Raw genomic sequence first — 15,353 nt, 5'->3', positions numbered from 1 at the left:
GACACACCTATAAAAGAGTAGGGGTGACTATCATGAAATCTAATAGGATTCTGTACTTGGATTGCATTTTCAAGTATTTAAGTTCTAGATTCACTTTGGAGAAATCAACCAGAAAACTGATGCATTACGGGTATATTTGCACAAGAAAGACAAAGGGGAAATCCAATCTATAGATCCATATTCAAAGAAAAGATCTTGATTCTCTATCAAAAGATTTGGTAAACAAATATATATATATTTAAGATATGTATGTACCTTTTTGTCTGTTTTTAAATGATTCTTGCTTTAAGTGAACATCTTTGTATCCTGATCATCGTGAATAAAGGGGATTCTACTAAATGTGATCCATGATTTAGTTATTAAGTTCTTCTTGCTAAGATACCAGAAGGAGCTAATGGCCTTCTGTGGATCATTTACCCCAAAGGAATGAACTTAAAAAGTGGAATTTTAAGCACCGTGTGAGTCCACTCAGGGACAAACTGTGCTTTTCTGAATCCCTCAAATCACACTGTAGGAAGATGGCTTTCTTTATCCAAACAGCCCACTGTGCTTTCTCATTAAATCATTAGGTAAATCTTTAAAATTTCCATCTTGAAGTTAGCTTGGCCAACAGTCTAGAATGAATCTGATAATTGTAGAAGGAATCACAATCTATGGTATGACTGTTGAAATTTTTAGCTGATGCTATCCAGCAAACCACTGAAATACTTTCATTTATTAGATACTGATTCTTACCAATTTGGCTCTGAGAGTTAAAAGAAACTTCCAAGTTCTGGATAACTGGAATTTACCAGAGATTTTTTAGAAAACAGAGCATGTGAGGAAAAAAAATGGAATTTACATGGTGTCACTTGTCCAATATTTATTGCATTCTTTTTTTTTTATTCTTATGTTAATCCCCTACATTACATCATTAGTTTTAGATGTAGTGTTCCATGATTCATTGTTTGTGCATAACGCCCAGTGCTCCATGCAGAATGTGCCCTCCTCAATACCCACCACCAGGCTAACCCATCCTTCCACCCCCCTCCCCTCTAGAACCCTCAGTTTGTTTTTCAGAGTCCATCGTCTCTCATGGTTTGTCTACCCCTCCGATTTCCCCTGCTTCATTCCTCCCCTCCTGCTACCTTCTTCTTCTTTTTTTTTTTCTTAACATATATTGCATTATTTGTTTCAGAGGTACAGATCTGAGATTCAACAGTCTTGCACAATTCACAGCGCTTACCAGAGCACATACCCTCCCCAGTGTCTTATTTATTGCATTCTTAATGTGTGTGTATCACTGTGAGAAACTATACACTGCAGTAATATTAGTAAAAAGGTTTGCCAGAGTTATATTAAGCAGCAAAAAAATTATCTTTACTGAGAACCAGGAAAAGGCCCCAAAATAAAGCATAAACACAACTACCTGGCTGTTTGTGGTAGGTGAGCTCTCTGCTTGTTAAGCAGAACCACCGTTTCTTGAAATTCTTTTTCCCGATCCGAGTTCTTCCCTGAGCTCTTTTATACATCTCACTGCCAAAACGACAGATAGGAAAATTTAGTTACAAATATTAAAATAGTTCATCCAAGACAAAAACTGTTCTTTAACTTTAAATGACATTAAAGGCTGTGTAAGATCATATTAAGTATATGAAAATGTCTTTGTCATCTATAACTTCTGCATTTATTTTGGCCATGTTAAGGGAATAAAGTCTTTAAATTAATATTTATAATTGTGCTATTCAGAACTAAAAGGGCCAAACTTTAACTCAAGTTCCCCTTTAACTTCCAATGATAACACTACTTCAAGACTGAAGAGTGCTATTACTTTTTAAAAGTACTCTAATATCCATAATCTCATTATATTTACAAAACTACTCTAGGACTGCATGAACAAGGAATCATGCCCATGTGGCATAAAGTTTATATGACAGTGTGACTTACCTGATGGATGTTACTTATGCAGTTCTAACACAGAACAAAACCCAGATTTCCTCACTTCCAGACCCATGCTTTTTGTACTATGTAACATCTATACTGACACATGACTTTAATCTCTAAATTCATTAAATTACCCTTCTTTCAGGTGCACAGGCTCACTCGTACCACTGGATTCTTTAGTTTCAGTAGATGAAATTTCATCCAAGAACTAAATAGGGAAATGGGCAAAAATTACACTTTATGATAACATATATCAAAAATTCAATTTATCTTAAATATCATGGATAATATTGTAAAGTTCTTCTTTAAGGAATACACATAATTGTACCTTATAAAGCAAAACACATATTTAATTGTAGAGGAAGTCCTAAGTTACACAATGGATAGGTGTTCTAAAGAGTTTATTCTCAAGTTACTTAAAACCCAGAATATGTTTTTCCCTATAGAAACAGATCAAGCTACAATCCTTAAACTACCATTCTGAAATCTATAAAGCTCTGAATAAAAAGAGTTGTTTTTGTTTTTTGATTTACAGTAAACTCATTTGGGGGCACAACTTAATCTGAACTACCAAAGGTTATTTATAGTCTGTATTTATCTTACTTAATGTGAATATTCATACATTGTGCTCTATAATGTATTTGATTATTGGGTGCTACCTCAGGCTCCATGGGGGTATAATACATAGCACAGACCTATCATCTTTTGAAACTCTGAAAAACTGAATTCTGAAATATTTCTGGTCCCAAAGATTTTAGATCTAGGATTGTGAAACCTGTATTATATGTCAGGATCACCAAATTATGGTTCAGTGGCCAAATTCAACCTGCAGCCTGTTTTTTTGTAAGGCCTCTGAGTTAAGAACAGTTTTTATATTTTTTAAAGGGCTACAAAAACAAAGAATATGGGACAGAGCCCTTATATGGCCAGCAAAGCCTAAAATATTTACTCACTGGCCCTTTACAGAAAAGATTTTGCTGAATTCTATTATGTATAACTGACTGTAGCCCTGAGAGACAGTATTCCACAAATTATGAATGAAATGTAATTGGGTTCTCTGGAATAACGTGGAAATCTAATCACCATTTATAAACTTCCCAGGGAGAATGGGAATGTGGTGGCTCAAGAAAGTTTGGAGTACCCATCTCTAGCAATGGCAAGCCACTTTTTTTTTTTTTTTAAGATTTTATTTATTTATTTGAGAGAGAGAGACTGAGAGAGCACAAGACGGGGGAGCGGGAGAGGGAGAAGCAGACTCCCTGCTGAGCAGGGAGCCCGATGCGGGACTCGATCCAGGGACTCCAGGATCATGACCTGAGCCGAAGGCAGTCGCTTAACCAACTGAGCCACCGAGGCGCCCGGCAAGCCGCTCTTGAGAAGAGCAGTTAGCTTCATCAATATGCTACCTTGACTGGTTAAGAGCTTCCTGGCATGTGGCTGTCTCTTCATAGGAAAGAGAAATTAGTATTTCAAGGAACAATTCTTGTTCTTAGAGAGGAATTCTATTTTGTCCCCTAAATGAGCTACCTCTTTGTCTAGTCCTTGCTTTTTCCTTTATACTTTTCTATGTAGTCCCACTCGGAACTAAAAAAAAAAAAAAAAAAAAGTACATTCATGACACTGAGGCACATGCGCCTAATCTAAAGTAGAATTTGTGGGAGTCATATTCTCTCAAGACTGGCTTAAGATTGCCCACTAGAAGCCACACTTATAATTTTTTCCAATGTTTACTTCTAGCACGTAAGAAGGAAATCTTGGTAAATGAAGGAACAAGAACAGAGCTTCTTTTGCATTATATGTGGTGATACAGAACAGGTATATAAGGGAACTAAATGGAATGATGTGGATGGAACTAGAGGGTATTATGCTAAGTGAAATAAGTCAATCACAGAAAGAAAATTATCATATGATCTCACTGATATGTGGAATTTGAAGAAACAAGGCAGAGGATCATAGGGGAAGGGAGGGAAAAATGAAACAAGATGAAACCAGAGAGGGAGACAAACCATAAAAGACTCATCTCAGGAAACAAACTGAGAGTAGCTGGAGTGGAGGGGGGTGGGAGGGATGGGGTGGCTGGGTGATGGGACATTGGGGAGGGTATGTGCTATGGTGAGCACTGTGAATTGTGTAAAACTGATGAATCACAGACCTGTATGTACCCCTGAAACAAATAATACATTATATGTTAATAAAAAAAAAATGGGGCACCTGGGTGGCTCAGTTGGTTAAGCGTCCGACTCTTGATTTTGGCTCAGGTCATGATCTCAGGGTTATGAGGTAGAGCTCCTGCTTAAGATTCTCTCTCTCACTCTTCCTCTGCCCTTCCCCTGAATCTCTCTTGCGCACTTTCTCTTTCAAATAAATAAAAATCTTAAAAATACATATATACAAGGGAACTAAACAAGTGTCCTATCACATCTTCAGTTCTTATAGATGGACCATCCACTAATGGAGGGTAAGAGACATACTTGAATATTTTTAGTATTTGCCTGAAAGCACTGATTTATTTATTTGAAAAATATTTATTTATGATTATTACATTTATTATTTCTTATATTTATAAGGAACTATGTATGGGGTAAATACAATTATATAAAGTGAGAGAAAACACAATAATTAAGATGAACTATGGGGAGGGTGAATATAGGTCCCAATTTGCTCAGGGCCATCCCTGTCTACAGCTGTGGTCCCAACATTATCAACAGTACTCATTTTCACTTTTTTTTTTACTTTAAAGATTTTATTTATTTATTTGACAGAAACACAGCAAGAGAGGGAACACAAGCAGGGGTAGTGGGAGAGGGAGAAGCAGGCTTCCCCGTGCAGGGAGGCACCTGGGAGGGGAGCCCGATGCGGGGCTCGATCCCAGGACCCCCGGGATCATGACATGAGCCGAAGGCAGATGCTCAACGACTGAGCCACTCAGGCGCCCCTCATTTTCACTCTTTAAAGTGTCCATGTTTGGACAGTAAATTATATGGCCACTCTGTTAATAGAACTATCCATGCCGCCCTTCCTAAAATCTGTGGGAATAGCACACCAGTACAAAATGAGAAACTGGGCCTCATAGGCTTTTGCAATTCCTAGCAATGCACATATCCAGACTTAGCTAGTAAATAATAAAGAAAACTCTTAGGTTAGGGCAAAATATCCTATCCTACTTTAGGAGTCTAGATCCACATCTAAAACAGGAGATAGCCCATGAGAATGTGAGTAGGTGACACAGGACAGATCAGGAACAGGCTCAACTCCTGGCACTCTTAAATATTTGCTGCACTGACATTATCAACTCTACACATTCTGATTATACCAGGGGAAAAAAAAAATCAGCTGCTACCACAGCCTAGGTCATAAAAAACGGCAAAACAACCCTAAAATAAAAGACAATACATCATAATCTTGCCAACAAAAGTCTGCCTACACTGTCCCACAAATGTTTCAACAATGTCCTACAAATAAAAGAGCAGCTTTTCCTTTGCCTATTCTTTTTTTTTTTTAAAGATTTTATTTATTTGACAGCGAGAGAGGGAACACGAGCAGGGGGAGTGGGAAAGGGAGAAGCAGGCTGCCCACTGAGCAGGAAGCCCAATGTGGGGTTCAATCCCAGGACTCTGGGATCATGTCCTGAGCTGAAGGCAGACGCTTAGCGGACTGAGCCACCCAGCCGCCCCTCCTTTGCATATTCTTTTCAAAGTCTTTCTCCTCAAAAGCCTTCAGCGGTTGCCTAAAAAGATTTTGGTTGAACTTGCACTATTCTAGATGAAAAAAATTCCAACTGGCTTTATTTTTTTTAAATCATCATTTTCATTTACTGAATCCCTGTAAGAATTCTAAGCACACACACAAAAAAGTACAGACATATACTTCAATAAAATACACTCTTGGCAGTCAACTACGAATCAATCATGCTACAGAAATTGAATAAAATCTTTATAATTTGGCCTTACTAATTTTGATTCATTAAATCAGAATCATGATAAATACAGTACTTTCTTCAAGCCAAATTTAGATGTACTTCAAAGTAACTTTACAAATTTTAGGGTTTTACAATAAAGCTACATTTTGTTTAGAATGATTCAGAACTAAAGACTCAAGAAATTAAAGATTCTTTCAAAACATTCTTGATTTCTAAGTACAGCAATTTTTGTATGTTATAGGCCTCATGTTAGGATATTATACACTGTAGTCTTTTGTACATTTACAATACATTTTAATTTATAGTAACTTTCCTCAGGTTACTACCATAAGCTTATATCGTTTATAAACTGTTTAATAATTCATGTATTTTTTTCCTATGACAAGTACCCACTATATATCAGGCACCATACTAAGACTTTACCCCCCCAGACCAGAGGTTCTCAATCAGAAACAATTTTGTTCCTCAGGGAACACCTGGCAATGTTAACAGACATTTTTCGTTGTCAAAACTAGAAGCATCTAATTGGTAGAGGCCAAGAATGCTGCTAAACATCCTGCAATGCACAAGGCAGCCCCTCACAATCAAGAATTATCTGACCCAATTGTCCATAGTGTTGCTGTTAAGAAACCCTAACTCTAGCTGTCATCTGTGTTACTAAGACAGTGGCAATAGCAGCTGTTGTTAAACGTTTAGGTATTTCCACAGTGAAAAATCTCATAGTTTTGTACGGGAGAAGAAAGGAAGGAAAAGACAGGCCTCTTTACATTTGATGTACAGTTTAAATGTTATTTTTTTATCTTTTTTTAAAGATTTTATTTATTTATTTGAGAGAGTGAGAGAGAGAAAGAGCACAAGAGGGGGGAGCGGGAGAGGGAGAAGCAGACTCCCTGCTGAGCAGGTAGCCCGATGCGGGACTCGATCCTGGAACTCCAGGATCATGACCTGAGCAGAAGGCAGTCGCTTAACCAACTGAGCCACCCAGGCGCCCTAAACGTTATTTTTTTAAACTGGGGGTTGACTTCTAGGAATAACATGAAATGCTAACATTTCCCCAACCTACATGATAAGAAATGTTAGTATTTCCAGAGTAAAACAATCATACCTTTTTAACTGCTATAATATACCCTTCTTCTTGAAACATTTTGAAAAATTCACACATGAACGTCTCTTTGAAACTTGACTAGGAAAAAAAAAAATCACACAGAATTTATATATGTTAAATATTAGAGAACTAAGAATATAATGAACTGCATTTCTAAGCTGAGGATTAAGGCCTTAAAGGATTCAATCATATATTTCCAGAGAGTTATAGGATTTGGAGTGGGATTTCTTTCAACAACTGTTAGATGATTATGGCACAAACAGATTCATAGAAGGTTCTTGCATCTGTTCACTAGACTCTCTCCTCTGCTTAGACATATTAGTTTATTTTTTTTTACAAATTTAAACATTTACTAATTCACTTAAAAATAATACATGTTAATGTAAATTACATTTTAAAATGAAAAGCAACTATATCTTCCAAAACAAAAAAATTAGAAGATTGACTATATTTTTTTGCAAATGTCTTTAATTAGATATATTAGTTTAAATAAAACTTCGTTAACAGGTGATGAAGACACAACGGCTATCTAAAAGATGGCTACTGCATCTGTATATGCATATTTTTGGTTATGCTTTGTTTTTAATTTGGAAGGGAGTAAGTGAGAGAGAAGGGATCATAAGGTATAACAAGATTTAGAAGTGTGAATACAAAGCAAAAGTTTAATATAAAGACTTACCTTGCTTTTGGACAGACTCCCCCAGCTTCCCAAAGTTTGAATGGTTTTTGAGATGAGGGTTAATGTTCTAATTGTCTGTGGATCCTAAAGAATGTAAAAAAGACACAAAACTCCTGTTAAGTTTTTAAGAAACAGAATTTGTGTTAAGAGGTAGAAAAGAGTGAATAGGCTATCAGTGCTTTAATGCAGTGATTCAAAAATGTTCATTCAAACCACTGGTGTCATTAAACTCTAGTTTACAATGGGCACAACTCACTAGACTAAGGAATTAAGAGACTAAAGAAGCCAGATGTCATTTATAATTCCTCCCAAAGTAATTGTATTCAATAATTTGTTACTTCTGAAAGCCATACTTTAATTAATGCTATATATGTTGTTTTGTACAGTACAGCAGCTTGAATTACCTAACAAATTGTATTCATTTTTGAAATGTCAATCACATCTACTTTTTCTACCTTGTAACTTAAAACGGCAGTTTCTAGATTTTCTGTACTCAACCCAATTCAATAACTGATACAGCTTGTATAATCAATCATTTTCATCATGGAAGCGAAAACCTAACTAAACTTTAGAAATGAGAAGTTATCCAGTTCATGTAGGATCTTAGCAGAAGGTAACTATTTGGGTCTGTTATCCAAGGTATTTTTCAGGCCTGCCTACCAGAAAAAACTAAATATAAATAAAATGGATTAAACAATTCCCCCGATGAGTCCTTGCTCCCTCCTCCCTTTTTTAAATTGAGGTATAATTTACATACAGTGAATTGAACAGATTTTAAATGTACATAACCCATTGAGTTTCCACCAATCCATATTATCTGTATAATCAATTCTCCTATCACATATAGAATTTCTTTATTTTGGAGATTCAAATAAACAATATCTTCCACCAAAACACAGACTTAAAAAAATTAGATACAGAAATTGCTTTAGTTTAGTTTTTGGTTACATTCTTAGTATCCCCACATTGAAAATGACAGTGAATGTGAAGGAGAAGAAACGACCAGGATGTAAGGCAATCTGGAAAAAAAAGGAATATCTGGGATATAGTCATTATGATACATTTATGAAATAGTTACACACCTTAATTAAGGTTATTCAGAAATATTTTATCTAGAACATCCAGGATTCCATCATATGTATAAAAGGTCCCTACAATTCTCTGCCTTTGAAGAATGTAAGATTCTTAACAATGGCTAATAAACTGAATTTGAACTGAATTTCACCAAGACTTCCCTGTTCAAATGTGGTTTTAAAATCACTGTTTTAGGTTATGATTTCCCTGAACTAAAAAAAAAGAGCAACGCATATTTATACAATTTCTGCATATCAGATATTTGTTTACATCAACATGACCCTCACTACTATGTGACAATCATATCATTTAGCTACTACTGATTCCCTGGTGTACTCTACATACAAGCGGTTCTAAATTATTCCCCTGCTACCATCTGCCATCGTAGGTTTTTATGCATGTCCAGTATCTTAGACATCTGGTACCTAGCACACAGCCTGGCAGAGGCATCTAAGATGCCTTATAACATTTATTAAATTCAACTGAAATGTTGAATCTCTCACCTCAAAACAACATATCTTTTTCTTTTTTCCTTATATTAGGTTGAACCATATGAAATTACTATTATTTGACTACTTTTGATCTACAAAACACAGAACAACTTCATACGGTTTCCCATACCTCAAAGGAGGAATTACTCTTTTCCTAAGGTTTACACCCATCATTTTTTCTTTTCAAGACAATCTGAATCCTCCAGGATACTGACCTGGTTATTAGCAAGCCCTCTTCTCTCTTCACTTTTCTCCTTTTCTGCTGGTTTCTTCTCCTCTGTTTAAACCACATACAGATTTTCCCATTTTGGAGAAGACTCATCATTTAACCAGCTCCCTCTCTGAGCTACTATCTTTCCCTTACCAAACATTATCCAAGTGTCTACTTGTCTGTGTATGTACTCGGGATACACAAACTTGAAAAAGATCCAACCCTTGCTCTTAGGTATTGACAGTCCACATTCAGAGACTGTAAACAGATGATTATTAAACAGTATGACAAACGTCAAGACAGAGAGAGCCACAGGATGCTACAGGTATACGTAAGAGAGGAACCGAACTCAGACTAGACAGAGAAGTCTGCCTTGGCTGAGTCTTGAAAGGAGCTATCAATGAGAGAACAAGGGGTATGATGACAAAAATGGTTCAGTCCTTTTTTCCCCCCAACCATGAAACTTCTCAAAAGAGTAGTCTACCACGTCAATGTTAACATAACCCATATTTAAAAATTAGCATTTTAAAAAAATGATTCATTCATGTGTGTATGTACACACATGTACATGTTTGATTTTGCCTATGTCTTTTACTAGCCACAGGGCAAGCTCAATTTTGATATATTTCCTGGGTAAAAACTACATTTACCTATTTATTTTTTAATCTTCTGAAATCCAATTTTTTTTGTATTCTACTAAAACTGGTTTCTCAAACTTCGAAGAACTTCTAAATGTGAAATCCAACCATTAATTGATTCTCCTCCCAAACCACTCTTACTTTCAATACTGGTCTTGACAATCCCATCACTCCCAGGTTCCTGGGATTACTTCTTGCTCTTAACTTCCATAGTATGCATTAACTTGGTAAAAATCAGGTACTAGTTTTAGATGATGTATCTTACATATTTGTCCTATTTTCCCAATTAGAATGAAAAGTTCTTAAAAAGAGGCGCTAAGTTTACACTTAAAAGCGAACAATAAAGTTATATGACACAGTACGGACCAGTCCTTCTAGCATACTGATTGGAAAAGTGAAGTAAAATACAAAGTCTGTGGCTAGAAGGACTTTATTGCAACATCTGTTATAGAAATATGCAAATCCAAGTCTGAATACAAGGCAGGGTCCCAAGCTCAGAGGTAGGAATTCTGTTTATATCCAGAATGCTGCTACTAAGCTTTTTCAGACCCAGAATTCTGCACAGCTTCAGTAACATAGCCATAAGAAAGGACAATCCTGTGATCAAAAGGACACTGGCCCACTCTCTGCTGCAGCTACTCACAGACTATTTGTCCTCTGGCAAGAAAGGGTGTGTTGCTGCAACAGTAGCATGGTTCTGTTCAGTTGTCAAAGTGAAATGAGTGGGCAACGTCAGGCAGCTGTGAAGAGGAGTGGCCTTCAAAGCCCAGTTTTAACTCTAAAACTCATGTGTCTTCTCTACCCCGTGCAAGTTTCTTAAGGGCAGAGAGTGTCTTCCTCATCACTGCATCTCTAGCACTGAGCACAGTGATGGAAACACTACAGGTGTTTGAACACCTCACTGCCTAAGAGGCAGGAAAGAAGAGGGGTGAGCTCAAAGATTGGGAAGACTGAAGGAGACAGCATTCCAGTTTAACCAGTTCAAACTGAGTGAGATCAAATCATATTTGATCAGTTGTGTGACCATGGAGAAATTGCTGAATTGTGATATTCTTATCTGCAAATGGGGATGATAACAGGATTTACTTTACAGGGAGGACCAAGTAAGTTAAAACACAAAGTACTTAGAACAAGGCCTACTACAAAGTCCTAAGTATATGTTGGCTATTATTATTATGTGTTACACCAGTCAGCAATGAAAGCAATTAGATAAGATTATAAAATATCTGGAACAAAAAGGTTAAAGAATCAGCAAATATACTCCACATGAGAAGGAAAGAAAGAGCAAAAATAAGGAGTTTTAAAATGTTAAGAAACATGTATATCTATGCAGTATAGATTCAGATATAAATTAAATAGGACTTCAGAACATCTTTAAAGTTTTAAATCTCATATATTTGTACTATCAGGTGAATAAAAAGTAAAAAATGTGGAGATACCAAACAAATTATGTTCCAATCAAAGTGTCTACACCTTTCAGAAATGAGCCTCTTCAAATTTCTGTGAGATTTAAAAATACCTGCGAGATTAAACTAAACCTGTAACTCATGAAAAAACAAAAACAAAAACAACCCTATGGAAATTTACAAACACACACAACAGTGGAGGGTAAATATAATGGATCCTCTTTGTACCTATCATCAAGCTTCAACAACTATCAACATTTTATTACTCTTGCACAGTATCTTTTAACAGCAACAAAAACTGGAATTTTCAGCCTTCTCTGAAAGACTGAAATGGCCAAGGAAAATGTCCAGGAAATTTAAGTACCAGTTATAAGAAAACAGTCAAGTGAAACTGGCTTGTTATTTTATCTTTTTTAAATTTCAGTAAAAGTAAGTAAAAATGGAATAAAGCTTTGAGAAGAACAACACTTACTGGATGATGAGGTCGCAAATGAAAAGTATGAGGTGATACTACGGCTACAGCAAAGAAACGAAGAAATACAAAGCTGCTCACTGCAGAATACTGAACATGAGGGTCATCTGCAGGAAAAAAATGGTGAAATGTCATGCACAAAAACACTGAATTAAAAGATGACAAAATAAAAAGATATTGAAAAACATGTAAACTTAATAGGAGATCAATACAATTTGTCTAGTGGGGACTGAGTTGATGAAATGATAGTAATGATTATGACTAAATTAAAGGAAAAAATCCTATGACTAAAAAAATCTGAAAGGAATAATATAAAAATTTAAATAAAGAAAGGCAAAGCTACCAGGTTTTCAGGAATATTTTAATTTGGAAAAAGACCTCTTTCCTCATCTGCAAGAAAGACTTCTGAAATTGCAACAAAAATAAAAGTAGTATCTAGCACCACCTAGTGGTAATACTGAATCCTTTAAGACTAGGATAGATTATTTTCAGTTTTAAAATATTGTTTCAATTTTCCCCTCAAAAGTCTTGATAATATCAAAGACAATGCAATAAAAACAACGGGTAGGTATCTTTCTTTTAAAAAAGCAATCAATATTCCATATAAAAATGAAGATGAACTGAAGACAACTTGCGGTTTTTGTCATTCATTCACCTACAGCTTTTGTTTCAAACTGGAGTCAATACTTAACCCAACAGTCATGACAGGGAAGCAGGTAGTGAGGGGAAAAAGTCTGGATTTGGTTTGAGTTTAAACTCTTATAAGCCACTCAACAGGTAGTCATGGGCAAGTCATTTAACTTGTAGTTCTTCAATAATACTTGCTGCTGCCCACTCACTGTCTCCTCCCTACTCTCTACTCATCTTCCCAGGGTAACAGAAGAACAAATGAGAAAATATGAAAATATTTTATGACAACAAAACTATCACTACTGTAGTCTACTGAGGATAGGAAAACATATTAATATTTAAGCCAACAAAAAAAGGTGACACATTTGCATTTATATAAAGCCATATGTTTCAGATAATTTCTATAAACAGAATTAAACCTATTTTTTAAAGCCAAGTTCACTGGGTAGTACAGAGTATAATGACTAGCAATATGCTTTGGAATAGGCCAAACCCAGGCTGGAGACCCTTCTTGTCTGCTGGCCATGTCTTGGACCTTGAGCGAGTTATGTAACGTTTCTAAACCTCAGTTTCATTATTTACCTACGGGGAGCAGTACCTCATGCCTCATGTGGTGGTGTGAGCATGAGAGTAGGAGGAGTAGGAGATAATGCAGGCTAGCACCGTGTGTTCACTCACTAAATACTCAATGTGCCTGTCATGATTTAACTATTTAAAAATATAATTTCAGTGAGTAGTTCATCTTGCCATATGTTAATGTCTCTGCTCCCTTTACTTGTGCTGTAAAGACTAGATTTAGTATACTTATTTGAAGTTGATTGTTTATGTCTTTAGTAGAATTAGCAAAGGCATCTGCGCCTGAATTTATACACATTAGTTAGACAACTCAGCCCTAAGACTTTAGCACTGGGTAAATTTAGTGGAGGGGCAGATAAATGCACACACCATGCGTGAGTGTGCACGTACACACACACACACACACAAGAACAAGATAAAATAGCAACATTTCTTCAGATGGTTACAGAAGTCTCACTTAAGAGTCTCACACAGCTGGGTAAGATCAATAATTTAAGTAGCCACCTTACCTCCTCCCTCTTCCCCCTATTACAATAAACAGATCTGGAAAGACAGCTATGGCAAGTTTATTTACTTATCAGAGATGCATATAATTAGAATAATTCTAAATACTGACAATCAGAGATAGCAACTCTTATTTTATGATATGTTTCTAAACAAAGCCCTGACATAGCTATTCTACCAAATTAAAGCATGTATTGACTAATATATGTACCTCAAAATTCTACGTCTGTTGCAACAGAGATGTTTCTAATGTCTCAAACCCATTTCTGTAAAAATGTCCCACCACCAAAACCTTAGCATCCTCAAACTGTCAAATCTAGTCAGTTGTATTGAACTAAAAATTATCATTATTTAAATGCAATAAATAAATAAATGCATGAAGTGAAAAAGGTACAAATAACAAAGGCGTTTTTGTTTATTACATTTAACAATCTCCTAAGTACCGAGTATAAATGTTTACTTATGTTACAGTTCTAAATGTTTGCCTTTCTTAAAAATAATTTTTGATTTGCTCTTTGTAATAAGTTGTCATTATATGGAAATAAACAATACATTTTGAGACTGTAAGGAAATTAAACTAGATGTTTCATAAAAAAGCTGTAATTATTTTGCAAAGACTGTACCTATAAACCTTAAACATTTCACATAAGCCAAATCCACAGTAAATCTATTAAAAAAAAAATCAAATACAGAAAAAGAAATGGCATGTTTTAGTAAAACAAGGCACTTACTAGGAAATCTTTGAGTAGCCATTTGCCTTAGAGAATAAAAGGTATCACACATTACAGTGGGGCAGCTCATACTTGATTTTACAATTGTACTGAATAACTTGTCTACATAGTAGCGTAGATTCTCCTGTAGAATTTAACAAGGTAAACATCAGGATTTTAACTTTTACACATTTTCCATAGTCGTTATGGAAAACAATGCAGTGAAAATGAGATTAGGCAGTTACTATCTAGTATACTAAAGCTCTGCTTCCCTTCTCTAAACTCACTCAGTTAAAGGACAATTTACATCTTGACCTCATTTAACAAATTTGATTGAGATTAGCTAAATATAACTGGTGAATGTATGGAATAAACTTCACAAGAAGCAACAGAGAATAAAATCATCCAAAGGGAAATCAGGGAAATAACTCGGACATGCAGGCACACGGACACTGTGGCAATTTTATTTAGTGCAATGAAAACCTGTGACTCTAATATAATCATTGTTTTCCCAGAGACAACTAAAATGTTGGTTGACCAAGTCATTGTGCCACTTAGCCTGGTCAGTCTGACCCCAAAGGGTCTAGACTGCAACTAGATAGAGCCTTATTCCACTACTGTTACTAGAGCCAAAGAGAGATAATCAGGAACAAAAATAACGTGAAACCCCATGACAAAGTAACATTCTAAAAACTAGACACAGGAACTACTAATAGTGTGGGCATTAAGTAAAGAATAAAAAGCACTACATCCTTCCATATAGCATTATGGAAGATTATGTTTGGGAGAAGGCCCATTTTAATGCAATTATAAAGATAACAAGGACTTACCTTATTATTTTCTACATTATCTCCCTCTTTCAATTTAATAGGATCGATTTCACATGATTTTGAGGATTCACATATCTGGAAGATAGATTAATTTTTCATTTAATTTGCTTTTCTAAATAATTTGGCAAAATGAAAATAACTTATTTTTCTGATAATACAATTATAAAAATTAAAACCATAAGGTT

At 35.6% G+C, this 15,353-nt stretch overlaps 1 protein-coding gene across 2 annotated transcripts in view; it reads right to left on the bottom strand.

Annotated features, from left to right (window-relative positions):
• RASA2 (RAS p21 protein activator 2) overlaps positions 1 to 15,353 on the bottom strand; it is a 126,025-nt gene that overhangs the window by 21,982 nt on the left and 88,690 nt on the right. The window contains exons 13-19 of one of the 2 annotated variants that reach the window (XM_081827252.1): positions 15,169 to 15,243; positions 14,360 to 14,483; positions 11,919 to 12,025; positions 7,627 to 7,710; positions 6,948 to 7,025; positions 2,058 to 2,131; positions 1,406 to 1,515 (exon numbers count right to left, since the gene is read on the bottom strand). In XM_081827252.1, coding sequence (XP_081683378.1) covers positions 1,406 to 1,515; positions 2,058 to 2,131; positions 6,948 to 7,025; positions 7,627 to 7,710; positions 11,919 to 12,025; positions 14,360 to 14,483; positions 15,169 to 15,243 — 652 coding nt within the window. The remainder of the gene's footprint in view (positions 1 to 1,405; positions 1,516 to 2,057; positions 2,132 to 6,947; positions 7,026 to 7,626; positions 7,711 to 11,918; positions 12,026 to 14,359; positions 14,484 to 15,168; positions 15,244 to 15,353) is intronic. The other variant, XM_081827257.1, reaches the window with a different exon arrangement.

This window comes from Leptonychotes weddellii, chromosome 1 (genome assembly GCF_054177405.1).
Source record: "Leptonychotes weddellii isolate Sample4059 chromosome 1, ASM5417740v2, whole genome shotgun sequence".
Lineage (NCBI taxonomy): Eukaryota > Metazoa > Chordata > Mammalia > Carnivora > Phocidae > Leptonychotes > Leptonychotes weddellii.
The sequence above is the reverse complement of the archived record's forward strand: the minus strand, read 5'-3'. Positions and strand labels throughout refer to the sequence as shown.